General features: G+C 43.5%; 2 protein-coding genes across 2 annotated transcripts; one reads left to right on the top strand and one right to left on the bottom strand.

Moving 5' to 3' along the window:
* The first annotated feature begins 1,457 nt into the window (after window positions 1–1,457).
* LOC118504220 (26S proteasome regulatory subunit 6A-B-like) lies at window positions 1,458–2,934 on the top strand. The gene has a single exon (XM_036038427.1). The coding sequence runs from the start codon at window positions 1,567–1,569 to the stop codon at window positions 2,842–2,844; it is 1,278 nt and encodes a 425-aa protein (XP_035894320.1). The 5' UTR covers window positions 1,458–1,566; the 3' UTR covers window positions 2,845–2,934.
* Window positions 2,935–17,085: 14,151 nt separating this feature from the next.
* Window positions 17,086–20,864, bottom strand: LOC118506353. Its single transcript, XM_036043358.1, has 4 exons — window positions 20,857–20,864; window positions 20,395–20,551; window positions 17,631–17,760; window positions 17,086–17,547 (listed from the first exon to the last, which is right to left on the bottom strand). Exons 1-4 carry the CDS (start codon window positions 20,862–20,864, stop codon window positions 17,468–17,470), a joined length of 375 nt encoding a protein of 124 aa, XP_035899251.1. The 3' UTR covers window positions 17,086–17,467.
* Between the last annotated feature and the right edge of the window lie 1,492 nt (window positions 20,865–22,356).

The raw sequence follows: 22,356 nt of genomic DNA, 5'->3' as shown, positions 1-22,356 counted from the left end.
ATGACGACAGTAAGAACAGTATTTTAGCACTATCGAAGGAAGGAAACTGGCCTGCTGCTTGCGCCTGGAATGTCCGGAATGCATCGAACCGTGACGTAAACGATATGAGTCAGCTGGAGGAAAGCAACTCAGCGATAGAGAAAGAGAGAGAGAGAGAGAGAGAGAGAGAGAGAGAGAGAGCGAGAAAAATAAGTATTGGAAAGAACTCACCCGTCATAGAAGACACCGAGCGTTCCTTTCGGCAATGCAGTAGCAGCAGCAGTACGGAAGTTTCCCATTTAATTTCGCAGATGAAAGTTTTCGTTTTTCTTCACCCCAAACCCCAAACCCGGAGCTGCACAAGCGACGGTGGAAATGAAAAACTACTGTTGCAAACTCGTTCGAACTACGCGCCGCTGACGTTATTGTGGGACGTGATTAGAATGATCGATGATAAGTGTTATTGGCGAATCTTTCGAACACGCCAACCCACGAACCGTTCGCATGCTGACGCATCCTGTTTTCATCCCGTTTTGCGCCTTTGTTTTTGTGTGTCGGCTCCGGTGTGTAGTAGTCGCTGCTCGTGAAGGAAGTGAAAATTGGAAAGAAAAATTCGATTGCAGGTTTTCGGTCGATTCGTAGTTGCTGGCGTGGTATGTATGTTTTGCAGATCAAGTTTGAGGTTGAGGTACTGGACGCCACCAGTCCAGTAGCCCTTCCTGTGTTTGATGAGTTTTTACCCGTCTGAAGTGTGCAGGTCGAAGAAAAGTTTTTCCACAGCTTTTGGTATTTATTAATCCATTTACTCGGATCCATTGCACCGGTCGATCTGTTTCCGTCCGCTCCGGTGGTGACAATTTTGAAAAGTTGTAAATTGCTACTGCAGTTTAATGTTTTTTTTTTCATGGTGATTGCCAGTTTCTGAAGAGAATTAAAAAAAAAGTAAAACGATTTAAATTGCATCATGATTGTGCGAATTGAAAGCTCACAGTACAGACATATTAAAATTTCTGTTTTAAAAATCAAATGAGAAAGTGGGAATATTTGTTGACTTACAGAATAAACAGAGGCTCCATTACAGAATAAACATCGTTTAATAAATTGTTTTTTTTTTTTAATAAAATAACGAAATTGCTGAGTATTGAGCTATCAGCAAAGGGAAAAGAACAAAAAATGGAATAGTATTGCATTTTTCCTTTCCCAACACACGTGTTAACGATATTTTCAAACAGTTTTTTGTTTATACTAGATGATTGAAATGTTAACTGGGTAGAAACGTGTTCAAAAGCGCGCGTATTAATTTTCATATGTGAGTTTCATTATGATATATTCATGAAGTGAGCTTTTTATTAATCATTCCCGAAAAACCCTCAATTATCCAGAAATTTCCCACATAAACATTCAAAAAATTACCTTGTTTACAGAGCTGTCAAAAAATTGTTTGCCTTCGCTTTCATCTGTCATTCCGCAGCATTCAAATTTTGTGCCAGTTCATTCTTGTTTATCGCGTGTGCGAATTAGTTCAGTGGAGTCGCCCAACTTACATTCCGTTACATATTACAAGAAAGTGCCAGAAATCTTCCCACAATGGAGTATGTGAAGCCTTTTGTTGGTATTCCTGAGTATATTACATTCGTTGATTCCCTGTCCGTGGAGGACCTGAAATCTGAAATCGTGCGCCTTGAATACGAGATACGTACAATGAAGGAGGAAATCGGCAGCAAAGAAAGTCGTATAGCAAAATTGAAGGAAGCGAATGAAAAAAGTGCCAAATTCATCGCACGCCACCGTAAGCCACCCTACCTGGTGGCGACCGTGCAGGAGGTGCTGGATATGGATCCGCTGGCGGACGAGTCGGACCATGTGGACGGGATGGTGCTGCGGGATTCGCAGACCAAGTGCAAGAGTGTGGTGATTAAGACAACCTCACGGCAGACCTGCTTCTTGCCCCTGGTTGGAATCGTTGATGTGGAAAAGCTGCAACCGGGAGATATGGTCGGTGTGAACCGGGATACGTACTTGATTATGGAACTGCTGCCGAAGGAGCGTGATCCACGTGTGCAGGCAATGCAGGTGACCGACCGGCCAACGGAGCAGTACACCGACATCGGTGGGCTGGACAATCAGATCAAGGAGCTGATCGAAGCGATCGTGCTGCCCCTGACACACAAGGACAAATTCGAACGTTTGGGTATCCGCCCGCCGAAGGGTGTGCTGATGTACGGACCACCAGGCACGGGTAAAACGCTGCTAGCCCGTGCCTGTGCCGCACAAACCAAAGCGACCTTTATCAAGCTGGCCGGTCCCCAGCTGGTGCAGATGTTCATCGGTGATGGGGCCAAGCTGGTACGGGATGCGTTTGCCGTGGCGAAGGAAAAGGCGCCGACCATCATCTTTATCGACGAGCTGGATGCGATCGGTACGAAACGGTTCGACTCAACCAAGGCCGGCGATCGGGAGGTACAGCGGACAATGCTCGAGCTGCTGAATCAGATGGACGGATTTGGGCCGTCGGATGACATCAAGGTAATCGGAGCGACTAACCGGGTGGACATACTCGATCCGGCCTTGCTGCGTTCCGGACGGCTGGACCGGAAGATTGAGTTCCCGCACCCGAACGATGAAGCACGGGCGCGTATCATGCAGATCCACTCGCGCCGGATGAACGTTAGTCCGGATGTGAACTTTGAAGAGCTGGCCCGTTCGACGGACGATTTCAACGGGGCACAGTGTAAGGCGGTTTGCGTGGAGGCGGGCATGATTGCGCTGCACCGGTCGGCGTTTGAGGTGGCGCACGAAGACTTTATGGAGGCGATCATTGAAGTGCAAGCGAAGAAGAAGACTAACTTGGGCTACTTTACATAGATCGTGTGGCGGTTTTTTTTTTGCAATGTTCATCTAAATAATATTAATTTTTCTGTAAGTTGTTATGAACAATAATTAATGTTTCGTATATCGAAGGCTTTTATTTTTAAATTATTTCTTCATGCTTCGGGGGGAAATTGTGTTTGATCTGTTTTGTCGGATCGTCATTACGGATGTTGTAGCCCCGGATGTATGGGCTATCGCATGCAAGTCTGGTGAGTATTCATTTCGCATGATAGTATTATTTTGATTTCATGGGTGTGGGACTTTCATAATTGCAGACCGCATGATACTTGAATTCGATGATTCAGATGACAATGGTTGTGTGTCGTACCAGATTCTTTCTTGTGAGAAGAGACATCTATTCTTTAGATATTAGATAAATCCGGCAGTATCGATGCTAAACGTTCATCTGGAAAGTAATACTACGGTTAATGGAGATGATCTGAACCTGAGATAGGTATCTATTACACATATCCCCGATATTCTTAAAGGTTTAAGTCATGAATGACTTCAAACGTATCGACAAAGGAGGTGTTTTCAATTGTTCTATTGCTTACGATGCCTCTGCTACCAGGCAGTCAACGTGGTTGGATTCTCAAATCTCGGTAATCTTTCTATTACAATGTAGTTTTAAAAAAGCGCCACATCAGCAGTCATTCAGCATAGTTAGTATAATTTGTATGATGAGTTGCTTCAACAAAAGGGGCTGTGGCGGATAGACTGACTTCCGGCGAATGGTTGTAGAATGATGTCAACTTCCGTGGGGTGGATCTGGGGAGATCAGATTCTTATCGACTCTTATATTATTTCATTTCCACTGAGTCAAGAGTGCTGATGCTTCATGTATGATCGAGGTTGAACGTAGGCATCCTATGACGTTGTCGAGTACAGACCACTTCCGTAGGGTAGAAACTGGCATTTGCTGTTCAGTCGAAGTATGTGATCGAGTTACATTAGAACATTGCTGACTGTCTATGAGCAGTTGTGAGGAAGATCCACTCTCGTAACACAGCCTGGGTAGTGTGATCTAAGTCAGCAACTATTATCGTTGGGACCTCCTTTGTCGTAGATGTTTTTTGAGTGTTTGTCTCGGTTATCTCTCCTCATACCATGGTGCTAGGCTCTTGAGCTGAAATGGAATGACAGAGTGGGGTCCATTTCAACGCTGTTCTGCTTGAACGAGGTCTTTCTAAATATATATTTTGATGATGTGTTTATTTGGAAATTTACAAAAGATTTATTTTTTATGCTTCTGGCCATGATCATCATTATCTACAAGAAGATTCAAAGTTTTTTTCTTAAGCCTTGCAATTGTATTGTTAGAGATTCTTGGTAGGTAGGAAGTTTGAGGATTTTTATTCGCTTGGATGAAATCAGATGAAATATTATCCTTAAGGAAGTGATTTTGATCTGATCTATTTTAATGTTTTTTCCGCTCTTTTTGTTTGAATTTGAATTAACGCGATTTACTGTTTGATCTATTTTTAGGAAACTTCATTCCAGGTCGCTGTGCAGCCGAGCCTAACCGAAATTTAGTTCAACTGGAACTCCACAAGCTGAAGCGCACCACAATTGGACAGTCGCACACAAATAAAGCAACAAATGATAGGATAAGAACGAATAAGACCCAATTCGAAGCCGGCCCAACCCCTTGTAACATCTTGATGTCTTTATTGCGTAATCCTACACCACTCATGTGCCACGTGCTCTGCAGCATTCGCAAATCAAGTAACAAAATGAAGCACAAAGAAAAAGGGAAAGCAAAAACTAAAATAGCATCGCTTGCCAGAAATTCGATCAGCTTTCTTATACATATTCAATCACTTTCCACCATTTCCCTTCCGTGTATTTCTGGTAGACCGAAGAAAAAGGCGTATATAGGTGATAGAACCATACCCGGCATCGACGAGAGAAACACGTGTTTCCCGATCGTAACCCTTAACCGCAAAACCGGTCACACTCCGGGGGGGGTCGTATTTGTGTGTGTGTTCACATTGGTTTTTATTGAATTTTTAATTCATGGATTTGAATTTATTGCCTTTCACTGTTCGAGCACTTTCTCCCAATATGCTCCCGTCGTTCTACGGTGTGGTCGAGGGTGTCGTCCAGCCTGGTACGCCCCTACACCCGGAATGCTCGATTCGATTGCTGAGTACACCCCTCGTGTGTGCGTGTGTGTGTGTGCGGGAAAATCATGCGTTATAGTGCTGTGGGTAGCATTTTCTCACTTGCGTTGCGTTTTTCTCCGTGTCGTGTTGCGTGTCATTTTACTACCTTTGCACGTTTGCCGATGTCTCAATTGCTGCCACTAATTCCATCATTTTCCGCAACATATGTAGGAGCGGGTTTTCTCCTTTTTCCCATCTCTCTTTCTCTCCTTGCGGGTTAAATCTTACGCCCCTCGTTAACTTTATCCGACCGGCCGTAGGGATTGGGCACGGGAAAAGCGAATGATCTTCGGGTAACATGTTCCTTGTCCATTATGCGACTTCTACGACACTTCCGATATTGGATGGTTTTGGATGGAATTTTCCCGTGTTGTCGTGCCCCTTTTTCGTCCCTCTTTCAACAGCGAAGATGCTGGATGTGATGTTATGATTTTTGTAAGTTTTTATTGCCCCTTCATAAATTACTTTCCGCCTTTAATACCGACCGGGACGAGACGCGGTGGCTTTATAGAGTCGCGTTCGTTGCTCGGTTTTTTTTTTCTTTATTTGGCCCACCGGCATTCGATTTGTACGCTTTTGCACAATTTTCCATCAGAGCCCGTCCCGTCTGTCATAAACCTGGTGGTGAAGCTGGTGTGGAGAATTTCCCCTTTTCCCCGAAGAAGAAGAAAAAAGAAAACACACAGTAACTTCCTTCCAAATGATGTCCAATGATGTCCAGAACCTGAGCAGGTCCCGGTGAAAGATGGGGTCGAGTAAATCACTCGTTACTTATGTTTTACGTGTTTAGACACCATTTTTAGACCAGCCAGCAGCGGCAGGCAGAAATAATCCCGAAACGTGTGTAATTTTGTCCAGCCACTTTTATGCATTCACCTTACTGGTGGCCATTTTTATGATGGCGAATACCCCCTGGCCAAAGCAATATAATAAGCATGGAAAGGTAATCCTGTGATGCAGGTTGAGTTGTTGGCACGTTTTACGACACTCGTTGCATGCAGTTTTTCTGGAGCTGCCGGTGTCGGATTGGAGAGCCGTTTGTACATGCCGCAGTACCTAGACTGCTTAAGGTTTTATTGGGTGGGATAAGATGTCTCGAACCCTGGATACACATGGATGCTGGTTGGTGGAACTTGTTCATATAGGTTAAGTTATTAAAAAGGAACAAAATACAACTGCATCAAAAAAGGGAATGCTCCCACCAGGATACGAACACGTACTTCCGGTGCAGTAATATGGACCTCCCCCGACAAATCCTGCCCAGGTGCCTCAGGAATGGATTAGGTAGAGGTCATAACTCCTGACGTCCACTGGGACGTCGGCCACGATGGAAACGTATCATCAACGCTCCCGAGGACACACCGATGGTAAAGAAGTGGCGTCCGTTTTACGACCAGCTTCCAGCAACACTGGATTAAGATCGGTTTGCAATAAAAAAAAGGACAAGCTAGGATGTTCATCTTACTGTGGACCGGTCCATCAAACAAGCGCTGCAGCGCTTCCCGGGTTGCCCATTACAACCATCGGTAATGGATCGGACTCGGGGTTTTTTTTGCCTGTGAGAAAAGGTGTAGTTTCACGCTAATCACGTTAGGACCATAAACAATCCATTTAGTGTCACAATTTGCGCGTATGTGTCGTATTTTGGATGACCCGGGGCCCCGTTTGTATATTCCGTGCGTGTCTTTGCAGTGTTTTGGTGGAGATATAAACTGAAACCCGAAGCGAGCGGGCCTTCTGACGGCTGGTGGTAAATTTATGTACTGCAGCTATTTGATTTTAGCGATCTATTAGGTAGATGATGCTTGATGATTTGTTGGTTAATGTAGCCCAGCCTAATGCGGTTGGCTTTGGTGATGTACAGTGTGTGTCGTGCGTACAGTAGCTGCGGGATTTCTTTTATTACGTACATTGCGATTTGGAATTAATGGGTAGTAGTACTAGAAAGGCAAATATAACGAATGAGCTACAAAGTAGGTTTATGGCGTTGCAATAGAGGGAAGGTCTCAAAATGAGCGCAGCTGGTGGTATATCTTCTCTGAAGTATTTCTTTGTAAGTAACATAATTATGTTTTATTTTATTAGAAAGAACCTTTTATATCGTGCATTTTTTTTTTTTTTTTATTCATAAAGAACGGCCTGGCCGTATTGCTATATCGTGCATTTTAGAAAACAATGATTTAAATTACTTACTTACTTACTTACTTACTTACTTTCTTACTTACTTACTTACTTACTTACTAACTTACCTTCTTATGCGATCTGTCCCTTCGAGGTCTTAGCCTGCCACACAAGTCCTCGATACCGCTCACGGTCTACCACCGTTGCCTCACAGTCCAATATCCCTTCTGGCCTTCTGGTGGACGCAACGGGTGCTTCATCTCAGTTCGGACATCCCATGTCTCTTATTAAAATTGAGAGCAATAGAAGATGGAAGAGATAGAAGAAAATATTTTAAATTACTTTGGTTGACATCAATGCCATCAACACATTGCTTTATCCGGGTTACTAATTGATTATAGCACGGATGAACGGGTTCTTGGTAACTGAGACTGAGGTGGGTGTCTTGGCTAACATCTTCAACACTGTTTGAAGTAGCATAGTTAGCTTCAGTTTAATAAGAGCGATTTCACTTCCAGTTCCAGATTATAAAATATAGTCTTATATCACGCCGTTCGAATACTCCCGGTACCTCTCAAGACGAAGCGATCGCTCAAAAAGAGGAATTTGCATTAAAGGACAAAATGTGTAAAAATACGATATAGTTTTGATTATTTCCCATGAGTGTTAGACCACTTAGTGTTCGGTTTTTATTCGACGCTATGATCCTTCAATAAACCCAAAACAATCCTGATCAAAGCAATGCGAATGGTTTGTTTGTGGCGACATTTTCGGTTCCCCCAAAAGAAGCTTATGCTTTATGTGCGGTACTACTCCTACTAATCCGTTTGTAGGTTAGAAAACAGTACAGGGTGTACTAAGTTCCTAGAAAAAAATGAAATCCTCTCTCCCTAGAGAGAGGGTTGCTTCCCGAACCGTGCAGACCAGATGGAATATATCGGCTGCATAATAAATCAGAGCCGAAGTGATGTGCATGTACACGTTTATGATGCTCCCAGTTCGGTGCTGCACTCAGTCCGAAAGAGATGGCGATGATGCTGATGATGGCGATGGTAAACTCTCTGGTGACCGTCCCAATTTTCTTCCAATGTTTTTTTTTTTCTTCAGATTTGGAGGTCGGTCCTTCAGATTATTGTGGCGGTCGGTCTGTCAGGGATAATGATATTGGTTTTGCGCCTGGACACGATTTGGAAGTTATTTCATGACGGTTGGGCTTTAGTTGGGGAGGTTCATATGGACGATGAGATCCGGAGACGATATCATTTACGTCCACCGTTATGATGTATGTGTTTTATTTCAAATCAAAGCTCTTGTGTGGTATGGTTTCTAAGTAGCAACAACACATGCCCTTCTAAAAATTGATAAAAAGAAGATGAAGTTTTCTTAAGTTATTCAGTACGGTCAAGGTGCAGCAGACGCTACTGGTGAAGTTGCAGCAATACAAATGATATTTTCCCGTTTTGCCCTTCTATTTGCAGCCATGGTGTCGTTGTGTGATGTTTGTGTCCATTTACTGAGCTCGTGTATGAGTGTGCAGTAGGAGCAATCCCTTAAGGATCAGTCTGACGACGACGACGATGATGATGATGATGATGTTGGTGAGAACGATTACGATTGATGCTGACGGTGTACGGCTTAGGCAGGGAAATATAACCCCCCCCCCCCCCCCCCTCCGAAAGCAAAAGGTCTGCAGTGCGACAACCTCCAAAAACCTGTCGCAAGCAAATAAAGGGTCCGGGGATGGAAATAAAAATCCAATCAATCATAACTGGGCACATAAATCAGGGACCGTTTCAAGGTGGTACGTGCGAATGTTGCTCTTGTGTGAGTGGCCTTCCAGTTGTCCAACACATCCTCAGGGTAGGTAGGATATAACCTCAAACTCTGTTATACCATTTGAGAACAATTTAGAATGAATGCGAGTTCTTCGTGCAGCATTTTGCAAACGAACAGCCTGTTAACATTAACACATCATTAAGAACAATTCTCTGCTGAATTATTCATCATGAATTTTTTTTTTCGTGTTTCTCTTCCGGTTGTCCCACTCAGCGAGCATCCCCAAAGAAAGTGTCCACAAGTTACAAAAGCACGCCCGTTTGCTGCATCCACTCTGGAGCAGACTGTTCTGGGTGGGTCATTGGAAAATAATCACCACCTGGCCATCCCATCCAATTCCCGTGAGTGCTTTCGACAAAACAATTAAACAAGCGGTGTGTGAACTGCTGCACTGTTCCTCGGACTGTTGCCATCAGTTGTGTGCCATCGGCTACGGGTGGAATTTTTTTAAACCATTTTCGCTCGTTCGGGAAGTCCTCCAATAAGTTTGGGCAGTTGGAATGGGTAGTGCCAGAAATGAAATCAAACGATCAGCATGCCCTTAGGTCTGCTAGCTTCCATACATCCCTCGGACTCGGTTCGTACGGCTCGTCGTTTCTGGCTAGTTAAGCAAACGGTTCGGCAGCAAATCTGGCACCGGGCCAAACATCCATGCGAAAGCAGAGGCTACAAAGTGGTTCATTTACGACAAAGGCCCTGCGGTGCTTTTTCGAGTGACTTCCGTTTTTTTTCCCTCTTTCTTGCGCTGCATTAGAAGTCCAGTTGTTCTCACAAGTATGCACTAGTGAAAATGAAGAAAAAAAAATTAAACCTCGAACCATCACCACCAACGGTTTTGCATCGTCGGTATGGTTTATTGATGGGAGATTGGAAAGATTTTTCTCAGTTTTGCTCTTTGTATATGGGACACTCGAGTGGCTTTCTTTAAGCGGGCTGCTGACAAATGCTTCTACAACGAAAGTCAAAGTGCATCCTGGTGGAAAAAGAAGCGTAGAAAAAGCGGGGTTTTAAGAAGAAGCAAATTAGTTAGGATTTATTGATCCAGGTTAAGAGCGGAACGCTGGTGAACGAATAATGAGAAACGGAACGATCATTAGTCTTGGCTGGCAAGAAAATCTTAAATAAATTCCTTACCAGAGTTGGAGTTCTGTGCCAAAAAAACGTTTACCTTCTCGCCTCGCTGCTCCATCCCTTTCTGTACCACCCTTGAAGTCATTCGATTAGCGATATGTCCGCAGACCCGACCGTCCTAACGTCGTCGAATTTATGGGACCCTGTTGCGAGTGTCTCTCGGTAAGCTAATTTTTCTTTCGCATCCCGCCAAGTTCCGGCACTGTCTTAAAATGGTTCAAAAATCGCTTTCACGTTTTTTTACTACAAGCCAGCCGGGGTAAAGCTTTGAACAGAGCGGCGATTCTGGCGTAGCGTATGGTGGCAATGATTTATGAAAACTGCAGAAGTATAATTTAAGCGCCGAACGCAAACGCAACTAAGCGGGAAAAGGTCACCGAAAACAGTGAGATAAAATTGTGAACGTTATGACAAAACGTTTACCCGTGTAATCACTAGGACCACGACGGCAAGCGTCGGAAGCGTTAAATTAAATCATCAGGTTGTGTGCGGAAACCCTTTTCCTCTCGAAATCGTTACAACTTTGAGCTCGGTGTTTTTCTCGGGGTGCGTTTTTACTGTGAGATTATGAAATAACGAGGGGCTTTTTTGTTTGTTTCTTTGGCTAGTGCACACCTGTTCTCGTACGCAATATGGGCGGAAATAATCTGCTCGCCTCTGTTCTAACGCACAGCAAAAAAAGAAGGATTATTTATGAGCCGGATCTGTGAACGAGCGAACGAACAGCGGTGGGAAAATATTTACCAAAAACATTCCTCTTCCTTCGATGCTTCGATCGCCGTCTTCAAAGTGCTAGGCAACATTCCAACACTGCTAATGTGCCGGAGAAATGGGTTTTGATTTATGGTGGCGAACGAGCCGAATCACGGCAGCCGAAACGCTGCCGGTGGACATTTCACCTATCATTAGCAGGTGTATTTTTAAAATGTGGTGCTTCTTTTTACGCGTCTGTGATGATGGAGGGTTTAAATTGATTGCTGCTTCGTATGCTGCTCCAGTCTTTTATAATAAAGTTTGTTATTAATTATTAAAAAATGTTTTAATTAATTTACTAATTTCTCATTTCAATGGTTCACTTAAAAAAAGGATAGAAATGAAACACTCTAAATTTTAACCATCCTTAATCAACGATCGATCTAATAGTATCTAATCTGTTGTTTAAAATGTCTATGAGAAACCTCCCATTACTGAATGGACAATTGAAGTAGGAAAAGAGGCTTTTAAGAAGGTTTTCGACATCAACTATCTCTCTGTCTCTCTCTCGCTCTCTCCTCTTGGGCTAACGACCTCTTAGGTCATGCCTGTCATTTTTGGCTTACTAGACTTAGAGAGCCATCCGTGACTCGGAGGTGGAAACTTTGGGGACCATCTTCTATAAGTCAATCCAGATCCTGGAATACGCTGATGACATAGACATCATTGGTTTGAGGCTCTCCTATGTAGCAGCATCCTTTCCGAAGGAATCCTCGGTTTCGAGATCAACGAAACGAAAAGCAATATGATGGTGGCATTACCAGCGGCCCTGCTAACAAACACTGATTTACGCTGGAGTGATGTACAGATAGGTAACTTTCGAAGTCGTCCAAAACTTCACCTATATAGGGTCAAAAGTCAGCACCGACAACAATACTGATGTTGCGTTACGCGCAAGGGTGCTGGCTGCCAACCGGTCATACTCATACAGCCTGAGGAAACTTCTCCCCTATAAATATCTGTCGCGACGGACGAAGCTTGGACTGTACAGAACATGTGTCCAAAAGTGACGAAATCCTCCTAGCCGCGTTCGAGAGGAAGATGCTCAGAAGGATTTTTGGCCCCGTATGTGTGGAAGGACAATCGAGGAGCCGCTACAACAACGAACTCTACGAGCTGTACGATGATCTCACCGTGGTGTAGCGTATTAGACTCGCCAGGCTCTTGTGGGCTGGGCACGTCATAAGAATGACACTGGACGACACAGTCCGTAAAGTGCTTTTAGGCCGTTCACACGGACAGAGGAGTCGTGGTAGGCCCAAATTGAGATGGAGAATGATGGTCATGATGCGTCCGTCAGAACGGCCAGGATAATGGATTGGCAGACGACGGCGCTAAACCGTGAGCGGTATCGAGGGTTGTTGCAGCAGGCCAAGACCGCAAAACGGGTGTAGCGCCTGGTAAGTAAGTAAGTAGACTTAAAGATACAACGTAGTTGGATAACAGTACAGGGGAACGGTCAAGATGGGATTTGAACTTCGGTCAGGTCGTGTGGAATAGTTTTAGAGGTGACAACTGAAATATAGATGTGTTCTGCTGCAGATTCATTTATTTATTGCAAGCCCTGAATCTTTGTTCGAATAAGCAAGTTTAAAAATCGGAGTTGTACGGATTTATTCACCATGTCTCTGCCTAATTTAAAAATTCTTTGCATTTTTTAGTCGAAAATGTTGGACACTAGACATAAATTATATGAAATGAGTTTTCTGTGTCCTAAGGAGAGCAATAATTTTCAAATTACCCAAAGTATCAGCTTTCTATGTTGATGGTCTGCGCAATAAATTTTAAAGACTTTGTTATGTTTACTACGTCTGCAATGACTACGTACTGAACTGACTATAGTTTGGTGACTACGTTCTTGAGAATAAAGTGTGGGTGCCTACCACAATTTTGACGAAGAAAACAGAAAATGTGAGTTAACTAACCGTAGGAACATCGATACGTTTTGAACGATCAGTCTGTCTAGCGACATAAGCAACGCGACCCCGATGAGTGGCTACGTGGCCATGTGATCCACCCTTCTCACTATCGATTTTTCGACACTCTTTCGCAACAACGCAACCGAACTCTGTATGATGATCAAGTTAACTTAAAGTAAAGAAAGAACACTCTTAGCTCTTGAAATTAATTTTAATTGATAATTGATATGTCTTTATTATTATATAATTTTATTAGACAATTTTTATCAATATGTTTAGCCTGCAAAGGTTTATTGCTATAAAATGGCCCTATTGTTTCACGGTATCATTAGCTATTCCCGGTTTTTATATTTAATTATGACTATCAACTTATACTGTGAAGAGTTTTCAGAACCATCAGGTTAATGACAGTTTGCGAATTGTATAAATACAGGCGACTTATAGATTGTATTGCATACAGGTTGGCGTTTGTTTCTCTTTTCTGATTTAGATAAATAGAATATATGCCATTCGTCCCTGTAATAGTAATGTATTTCAGAAGAAGATTGCGATCGCTTTGTCAAGACTATGGGTTAAAATTATCAACTGAAATTGGTTGCAGGACAGAAGCTTTCCTAAATCATTAAAGCAGAAGTGTAAACCCTCTTTTGGATATCTGCTCGATTGACTGGCATTGATCGAAGAATCATAAAACAAAGGATCCGAGGACTTCAGTCCATTTTCTGTAATGCCCAGCTCTGGCTATGAGCTTCAAAGGTTTTATAGCTTAATTTGGATACTAAGCTATACTAATAATAAGTACAAATTTATCTGCACAAAAATAGAGAAATGGAACTAAAAATGAACTTCCAATTAGAACGATAAAAAAAAAACTATCTAACTCTCTTAATAAGGTATCTTTTAACTCCATATAGCTGGCAAAAAAGCTGGCCTTTTATGAACACTGCTAATGAGTTTTCGATATAACACCCCAAAACTGTAACATTATGCAGCTACCTCGATTCGATCCGATAAAAACATCCGTTACACCAAAGCTCATCAGCCCGCAACAGAATTGTTATTAATGTCACATTATGCCCGCAATGGCTAACATACGGTACGGTCTATGAATTTATTCGATCCTTTTAGGTCAAAATTTGGCAAAATGATGTGTGTGTGTGTGCGAAAGATTATCCTGTAACGAAATGCAAATTGAGCATTACCAGTTCTGTTGTCACCGCACACGGGCAGGGCTCGCCCATTCTCCTCCAGTAACGCGCAACGCAACGGATGCATTTTTTTTTTACTGAAGAAAAACGGACTAAACGTAATTTGGTTTACATCCCACAGAAGACGTCAGGCCTTGTACCGCGGGTGGCAGTGAAAGAGGGCAGTCAAAAAGCATCCGGCAAGTAATATGAAAAAAGTACCGAATTTTTACCACTTGCACGCCATGAATAAAATATGAAGCAAGATCGTGCGTTTTCCTTCTCCCTTTCCTCGCTTCCTAGACGGGATGGGCCTTTTTTTGTGGGAGTTTTTTCTTGTGCGTGAAAAGAAGACGCGCCTCGGTTAGAGGGTTGGTTTCATTTTAAATGATTTTCAATTCCGTAGACATCCAATTTGTCAGCCGGGCAGCAGCAGCACTAGCAGCAGCACAGGAATGGTACGTTTTGGAGGCTCAATGGGAAAAAATAAAGATTAATCGTGTTTCCGGAGCAAGTTACGCGTGGCTTTGTGGCCGGCCAACAAAAAGGCGGATCATTTTGCAGTTTATCATAACATTAGCAAAAAGCAAACATGGATTTAAATGGTACCGGACCGTTACGCCGTATCGGTGATTTGGTGGGACGGGCCATGGGTAGGGGGCATGATTTGAGATGATTAGGAGAGATTTGGAGGGTTAGACCAAGTATCCTTTCCCAAAACGCGAACAAAACATTACTCTTCGTTAGCTGGAAGATGTAACATTTAGTGGAAATCCTATCCAAATCATGTCTGATTCTTGGTAAAGCCTACCCAATCTTACCACGAATGTAACTCGCCTCTTCTGCTGGACACTTTGGCCACTCACTGAATAAAGGGAAATGTCATCACCGGTTACGCAAAATTCCCATGACATCGGCGAACGGTGGCTGCATACGTAAAAGCAGCTTTTCCCACCTGATTTTCCTTACCGTACCGTGCTTATTAAACTCCCTGCAGTACGGCAGGAAGAGGTGGCGTAAAGTTTTGTAATTAAAAGTTAAGACAAAATCCGTTCGGAGTTCGTGTTCGCTGGTGCCAGTGTGTGTTGCAAATAATTATTCTTCCCAGGTGACCAGCGAGTGGTGCGTTGTTAAATCGGGTGACAGGTTGGTTGGACAGTTTCGGTCTTTTTGCGTGCACATTGAGATGTTGATTTGCCGGCAGGCGCGAGGAATTAATTAACTTATCGGAACTTACGGAACAGGAAGCGGCGTGCGTATTTTTGTGCCTGTCATTGTCGGTGGAAAGTGGCGGGTCGTTGTGATATTTTTCGTCCTATGAATAGCGAAATTTATTGTGTTTTATTATTTTCGCTGTCATTCTGGCTGGAGAATGAAAGGAACATCTTCATAATTAGGATTCTTGAAATAGGCAATTTTTGGGGTTATTCCACTTATTTGCGGGAGAAGCTGCATAGTAAAAATATTTCGTCGTAAGGTGTAAAGTTGATAATAATTTTTAAGGTCAGCGAACATTTTTAGAATCAATCTTTATATTAAATCAGTATTAAAAACTTGGACTTAATTCAGAGAGGTTACTTAGAATCTTAGATGAAATCTGATGTTTGATTGAATAGATATGGCATTACAGAAACACCAAGCACTGCTACTCTTTTTACGAGGCTCTACAACCTCGAGAGATCTTGGCTTGCTATTTCCAGCTTTCTGTTACTTGAGTTAGATAAATAGTTAGTGCTGGGTACGAGGAGGTGGTCGCGATCGGATTTAATCCCCAGTTCTGTCGTGTGAAGACCGGCTCAGTAGTTCCTCGGCTATCGAACACTCTACCTTATGCTCCTTAGTCTGAGGGAGGAGTTCGCTATTATTTTGAAGTATTGCCTTGATTGTTAAAATCTTCTTTGAAGTCGTTTACTTATTCTTTTCATTTGGCTCTACAACCTACAAAGTGCTGAGCCTGCATTTCCTGACGCGCAAAGTCCAATCCAATTCATTATTTTAACTTTATAAGGTGTAATGATGGCTCTCCCAAATCTTTCTTATCAATAAATCATAGAGTGACGCAGAGGTAAATTATCTCTATTTTAAAATACAAAACCAGCGATCTTCAATTTTTGTTTCACTTGGAATTTTAAAACAAATACTCTCGAATAAGTCAATTTAAATCTGCTTTGTATGAGTAGCTATGGGTAGAACCATGTGATAGAACCCGTAGGTTAAGACATCTTGCTGGGGTCCCCGTTCACATTTCGACATAGGTATCTTCTTCTTCCACTTGCCACCCGACCGCCCGAGGGAATCGAACTGCATTAGAGTATTCGTACCGTCCTTAATAAAACTATATAAACAGCTCTTTTTAAGATAAAAGAAGGTCTAGGAAAGATAGCTAAAATTTGTATCCTAGCAAGTTGTAAAAAATATAAAACCCAAAGTTTGAAAATAAAATTGAAATCTAACGCTTATTTTGACAATTTTCTAACAATTGACTCATGCATAATTCATCCATGTCCATCCAAATTCATCCATGCAATCACTAATCTATACCACTTATTTTTCTTTGACACTAGAATTTTGAGATGTCTCAGCCTGCCATTTCTGGCTTTTTGTAACTTGAATTTACCCGTAGCAAAGTAACGTCCTGCCGTGTGAAAACCGGCGCCGCTGTCGCCTCGGCCACCACCGTACCTATAATAACATTGATTAACGAGAATATATTTTTAAATCGTTTTATTAAACGTCTTTGGCTCCCTTTCATACGGTTTCTACGTGCAAGATAGAATTTTTTTTCAACTCCGCCGCTTACCCTGGCCCAGACAGCAGATTCGACTCGTTAGAGACCTCCACCTTTCATCGGCTTAAGAATCAAAGAGTTTGATCTGCCACTGCTTTGTGTGCTTCGGAGAATTAAAAATAGGAGTGAGGAAGGATAGTAAGAAACACTTTAGGTCTTTAACGAACATATGATTAAAATTAATGGATGTTTAAATATCTAAATGATGAATGAATTTTGACGACATTTTCAAGGTTCCTTATGGATTTTTCAGCAAATGACGGTAATAGGTCCTTTCCGAGTTCTAGTGTTGGTCACTAAAATTACTTTAAGCTAAAGTTTGCGATCGGTCTGCGAAAACTAACTAAGCTTGTCGAGAGATAAAGCAAATAAATTAAATTGAGATGGTCGCTCCATTGTCTAGAGCTCTTCCTGAGAAGATTTAATAATTACGGTAAAACTTTTCTTGGTTTCCATCGGAAAATAAACACTTTCCCATTTTTTTAATCAAAACCCTTATGCAATTTGTGCCCGATGTACTGCTCATATCCTCACGCCAAATATCAACCTCACGGATAAAATCTCACCTTGTGTAGTACTTAACCTTTCAATTGTTGTACCTGAATGCATCTCAATCTTTCTCGCGCACTCAAAACCCACTCGTCCGTGAGGGTGTGAGAATATAGTGAAGAGAGCCAAAAAGAAAAAGCAGGGAAACCCCATCACCACCAACGCTCCCTAAACGAGTGTAGCGTCTACGTACAAGCCACAGCATACGTTACCGATACCCGGCCCTGAGACCGAGCAGAAAGGCATCACTGTAAGGGCAAATGAGATAATCAGGATCCTTTCCACACCGTCCGTACACCGCTTCTTCCATCACTTTCATCATCTCACGCACCGTTGTCCTTTTTTCCGCTTCCTCCGTGATGTGTGTGTACGTGCATTTTCCCCCTTGTTGTTTTCCCGCAACGCTCAATTATGTCCCTGTTTTGCTGGTTTTTGTGCGGGGATGAGTGGGCGCGAGCCGGCTGTTGAAAGAAGAAACACGAAAAAATACTTGTCACTGCACTCATCTGAAAACCAACCCCGGTGCTTGTGGTGTACTCTCTGGGCATGGGTGGACTGGGAAAGAACTAAACGGCAACTGGCCCCGGTTGTTTGCCCTGGTGATGGGAAGGTATCGTGGAGGGTTTGCAGGTTTAGTACTAATGCTGGGCCCGGCAGGGATTTGGAGGAGTTTTCGGGAAGTTGTTGCACACGAGCAGCGCTGGAATCACATGCAGGAAGGGGACGCTACACTGAAGCCCTGCTGCCAGTGAGTGTGTGTTTGCACAAGCTGATGAAAAATTTATGTTTGAGAAAATAAAACCGAATAAATAGAACGGTGGAGAACGCGTTGCTGGGGTTGGAGGTGAAACAATAAAAAAAGGCCTCACCAACAACATGTGCGAGGGCTTCGCATTTGTTCTTGAGCGAACGAAGCTTGGGACGATGGAAGTCAAGGGCCAAATCAAGAATCCAATAGAATGCCTTGTAGTTGTGGCCCACCATCACGGTCGTAGAATGGCACAAAAATGACTTCCCATGGTGCCGAGTTCTTGCTTGGAGGACATCCACTCTCCGGTGTAGGCGTACGTCTGGTTGTGGCAGAATGGTCTCCAACGAGCCAGAGAGTTTGCGGGTTCTTCCGGGGGCATTCGTGTCTTGCCCCGAACAAGATCGTAAAACAGGAAGATCTTCTTCTTCGGTTGTGCTGGAAAAACGAAATTTGGCACTAAAACTAGCATTGGAAGAAACCCGAGCGCCAGACACGTCTAGTCTAGTGGACCGTGCTCCGTTTAGTGACAGAACCTTATGCGAAAGCCGAAGCTGCTTGATGAGTAAACAAACACACTTGAGCAGGAAAAGCGTAAAATGAAGTACCGGTTGTACCGGCCTCAATCCGCTCGGTGGACACTTTCGGCACGTACCGGTTCGAACGTTAGGGATAACCTGGCCGTTGTTCGAAGGTTCAAACGCACCCGGCATCGGATCGTTCGCTCCGTGTCCGCCAATGACGCACGCACAATATCGAAGATCTCTTCCGTCGGTCATTCAGCTAGTGCTTAAAAAATTCTTCCTTCACTAGAAGTGAAAGTGGTGTTACGAAGGAGTTTTTTCGCGCTAGTGTCTCAAACTCCACACCATCAAATTACCATAGAAATGGGTCCGATGGTCTGGCGGCGAATCGGTAGAGTGAGGTCTTCTACTACCTCCAGTTGTCGAATTGAGTTCGCCATTTCCTTTACCGAACCGAAAGGGAAATAAACATAACCCGAACTGCTCCGGTTTATGGTCAATGTGATTGCGCTAGTTGGATTTTATTTTATGTCCACCCGTATGCGAACCGTGTTCACTTTGGGTTCATTTTCCTCGGACTGGGGATGCTCCTTCCAGACAGATGGTTTGCTGGGTGCGGTGAGTATTAGGAAGTCCTTCTGATGCTTTGTTTTAGCTAAAAAGGAGCTAAACATGTATCACCATGAACAGATTTCTAAAATCTTATTTTCGTAGAATTTATCTGAAGAATTTGTACTAAAATCGACCAGACGACTGGTTTAATGGTTTATGAGTACATTAGGGTTTCGTCTGCAAACTTTCAGTTCCTAATGATTAAAATTGAAATTCAGGATATTTTTTTGGCTTCAAATTCTGTTTAGTTTCACGAAGGAACATTGGTTGTACACCACGTGAGCAACAGTATTTAGAACAGGATGCTCCTATCTCCTGTTTTATTTTATTAGTACAAGTGACGTCATTGATGTACACTGTAAAACATTGTTCAGGGGATTCTTCTGGGAGCAATATCCATACTCCCTATGTTTGTCCAGCATTAAGATATGTTCCGCTATTGCCATCCGAACTCAACACTTCCAATGCTTCACGCGTTTCGGACATGCGCAATAGAAAGGGCACATTTATTTCCACTTTATTCAACCTAATATTGGGTAAAGAAAGCAGTTTTTCCTGTAGAATTTATACCAACAGGAATTTTAAATTTCTCAGAACCTAAAAATTGATGATATTTGATTGGGAAGAGGAGCTATAAATCCGCGGAACTTTAAGAGTAAATCATCCGATGAAGTCAGTGCTCTTGAATCACTCAACTGGTGACGTCATCGTTTTTGAATGACGCTGCTTGTACTTTCCTTTCATTATTAAATAAATTGAAGAAACTATAGTGCAACGAATATGTTGAGTAGCTAGTTATAACGCCAAAAAATCCCAATTTCAATATTAACCGAGTAAAGTGAAACAGCTCTCTCAGCGTTATCCTGGACACCAACAGGACGCTGGTGCGTGTCTTCGCTAAGCGCCGGTGTCTCGACTTCACACTATTTTCCCGGAATCAAGGATTTCCTTTGTTGAACAAAAGTACACACACCGGAACAACCGCCAGCGTGCTGTGCGTGTTCCCGGTGTGGGCACTCACGCACACCGACCCAGCTGTGCTCACTCACTCACCCACACACGCACACTCCGGACCAGCGTTTTGACAGTTCCTCGGTTTGACACCGTCGGCGGTACCTTTTCGCTCTGCTCGTGCTACTGTTTGCCTGCTGTTAGTTGTGCTCTCCGCTTTCAGTGTTCTTGTGTTTTGCGTTTGCCCGCGTCCACCCTACCTTCCCAACCGCCAACCGCACGCGCAAGGTGTCCGCTGACGCTGGCCGGACCGTGAAAAACCCGTAAAAGTGGCTGCTGCTCCAAATTCCGTGCGGTTCCGTACAGTGATTTTTCGGTCGGTCGGTGACGGTGCCAGTGAAAAGCGGTGTAAAAGCCCTTGTGTCATAGGGAGAAAGGTCGTGCGTGTCGTTGCTCACGTGTCGTGTGCGCCTGCCTGCTGTCCCAGGGAGGGGGATCTGTGTTTCGTGTGTTTGTTTGTGTTCCCCGTGTGTTGTCCTCTTCCTGGCGACCGTACTACCGTCGTTTGCGGTGAACGTGTTTGAAGGCGAAACCTTCGCACGCAAGATACAAGGCGCACAACCGCGTCCACACAAACACGCCGTGAAAGACGGTGAAAGTCTTCACCACACGGCGGGCAACGGTTCCGTGGGTGAGAACTGGGGTCGAACCAAGCTGCTCACCAAGCCATCCATGACAAGGAAAACAGTGTGTGATTCCGGAACCATGCGCTCGCTGTCAGCCGTACGGTGGTGTTAGTAAACCATACGTCTACTTTACTAGTGTTGGTGTGCCAGTGTACTAGCATCCCTCGTACGCACCTCGTGTGTGGGAAAACCACTCTCACTGCTCAGCACCACTACACCCAGCCAAAGCGTGCTGTACACTTTCCATTGGCATTTTCCCTCGCTGGACGAATCATCTGGTGCTGCCTAGAGACGTGAAAGCCCACCACTACCAACAAAGCCTTGTGGGGGCCCGTGTAATGTCCGTGTGTTTACGATAGAAACGTCGTGGAAACTCATAAACAGCTTGTCCAACGGGAGGAAACGCGACGAAGGGCACGAATTACGAGGAGGAAAACATTTCACTTCGTAGAAAGAAAAGCCGTCCAAGCGGAGGAAAAGAAGTGGTAGTGAGTAAACAAAGAGTGCGAAATTTCACACTTTTCATTTTGGAAAATATTGTCCGAAATTTTGAACACATCGAAGGAAAGCTCCTACACGGGAAAATAGGCTGAAGAGAAAATCGTGCCCAATTAAAACGTTCGTCGTGTGTCTATTATTAGCCTGTTTGGCGTATGTGTATTTGTGTGTGTGCAGTGGGGTAGTAGCTTTTCGCGGGAAAACTGTCCATTCGCGCCTCATCGTACAGCTAGCTGGATGTAATTAATGCGACACTGGAGATTCCTGTGGAGCGCTGAAATAGCAGGAAAGCAGTGAAACAGGTAAGTGTGGTTATGTTACTTTTATAATAGGGGTGGGTAAGACTTAACCATAATTTTCCAATGTTGTGTCAGTTGGCATCAATCGATGTAACCGATCGAATCGTTCGAGCGATTGAAAACCCTTAGTCTGTAGTTGTGAAGGTTGCTTTGCAGTCAGAAATATCATACATTTGCATTGTATTATTGGGAATCATCTTAAGTATGTAAAGAGAATTATGATCTTTTATGGAAGCGTAGCACTCTCAATATCTTGAGAGTTCTTCTTCTTCTTCCTTGGACTAAGGACCTCTTAAGTCGTCGCCTGCCATTTCTGGCTTTCTAGACTTAAAGCGGGGAAACGTTCCGGATGGGATTTGAACCCCGGTCCTGCCAGATGAAGACCGGTGCCGCTGTCGCCTCCACCACCGGGCCGCTCCTTCTCAGAGTTATATTTCTCAAATATACTACGAGATACTAAGATCGGATATCAATCAAGATCAGGTATCTTCATAAGAGAGCTTAACCTAGTTTTGTTGCACTATCGTGAGGATGGTTAACGTTTCACAAATCTTCCATGGACCATAATTTCTTCCTCTGACATTTGTCCTTGAGATCTCGTCCATCCTCGTGCAATATCTCAGTTATTGTATATTGGTAATAGTCTGCAATGAAATAAGCTTCTGCAACCTTCTTCGACCCGTTCTGATGTATGAAGACCGTTGCCGTTATGGCAACTAACATCGAGTTACTGCTTGGT

The sequence above is a fragment of the Anopheles stephensi genome, chromosome 2 (genome assembly GCF_013141755.1).
Source record: "Anopheles stephensi strain Indian chromosome 2, UCI_ANSTEP_V1.0, whole genome shotgun sequence".
Taxonomy (NCBI): Eukaryota; Metazoa; Arthropoda; class Insecta; order Diptera; family Culicidae; genus Anopheles; species Anopheles stephensi.
The sequence above is the reverse complement of the archived record's forward strand: the minus strand, read 5'-3'. Positions and strand labels throughout refer to the sequence as shown.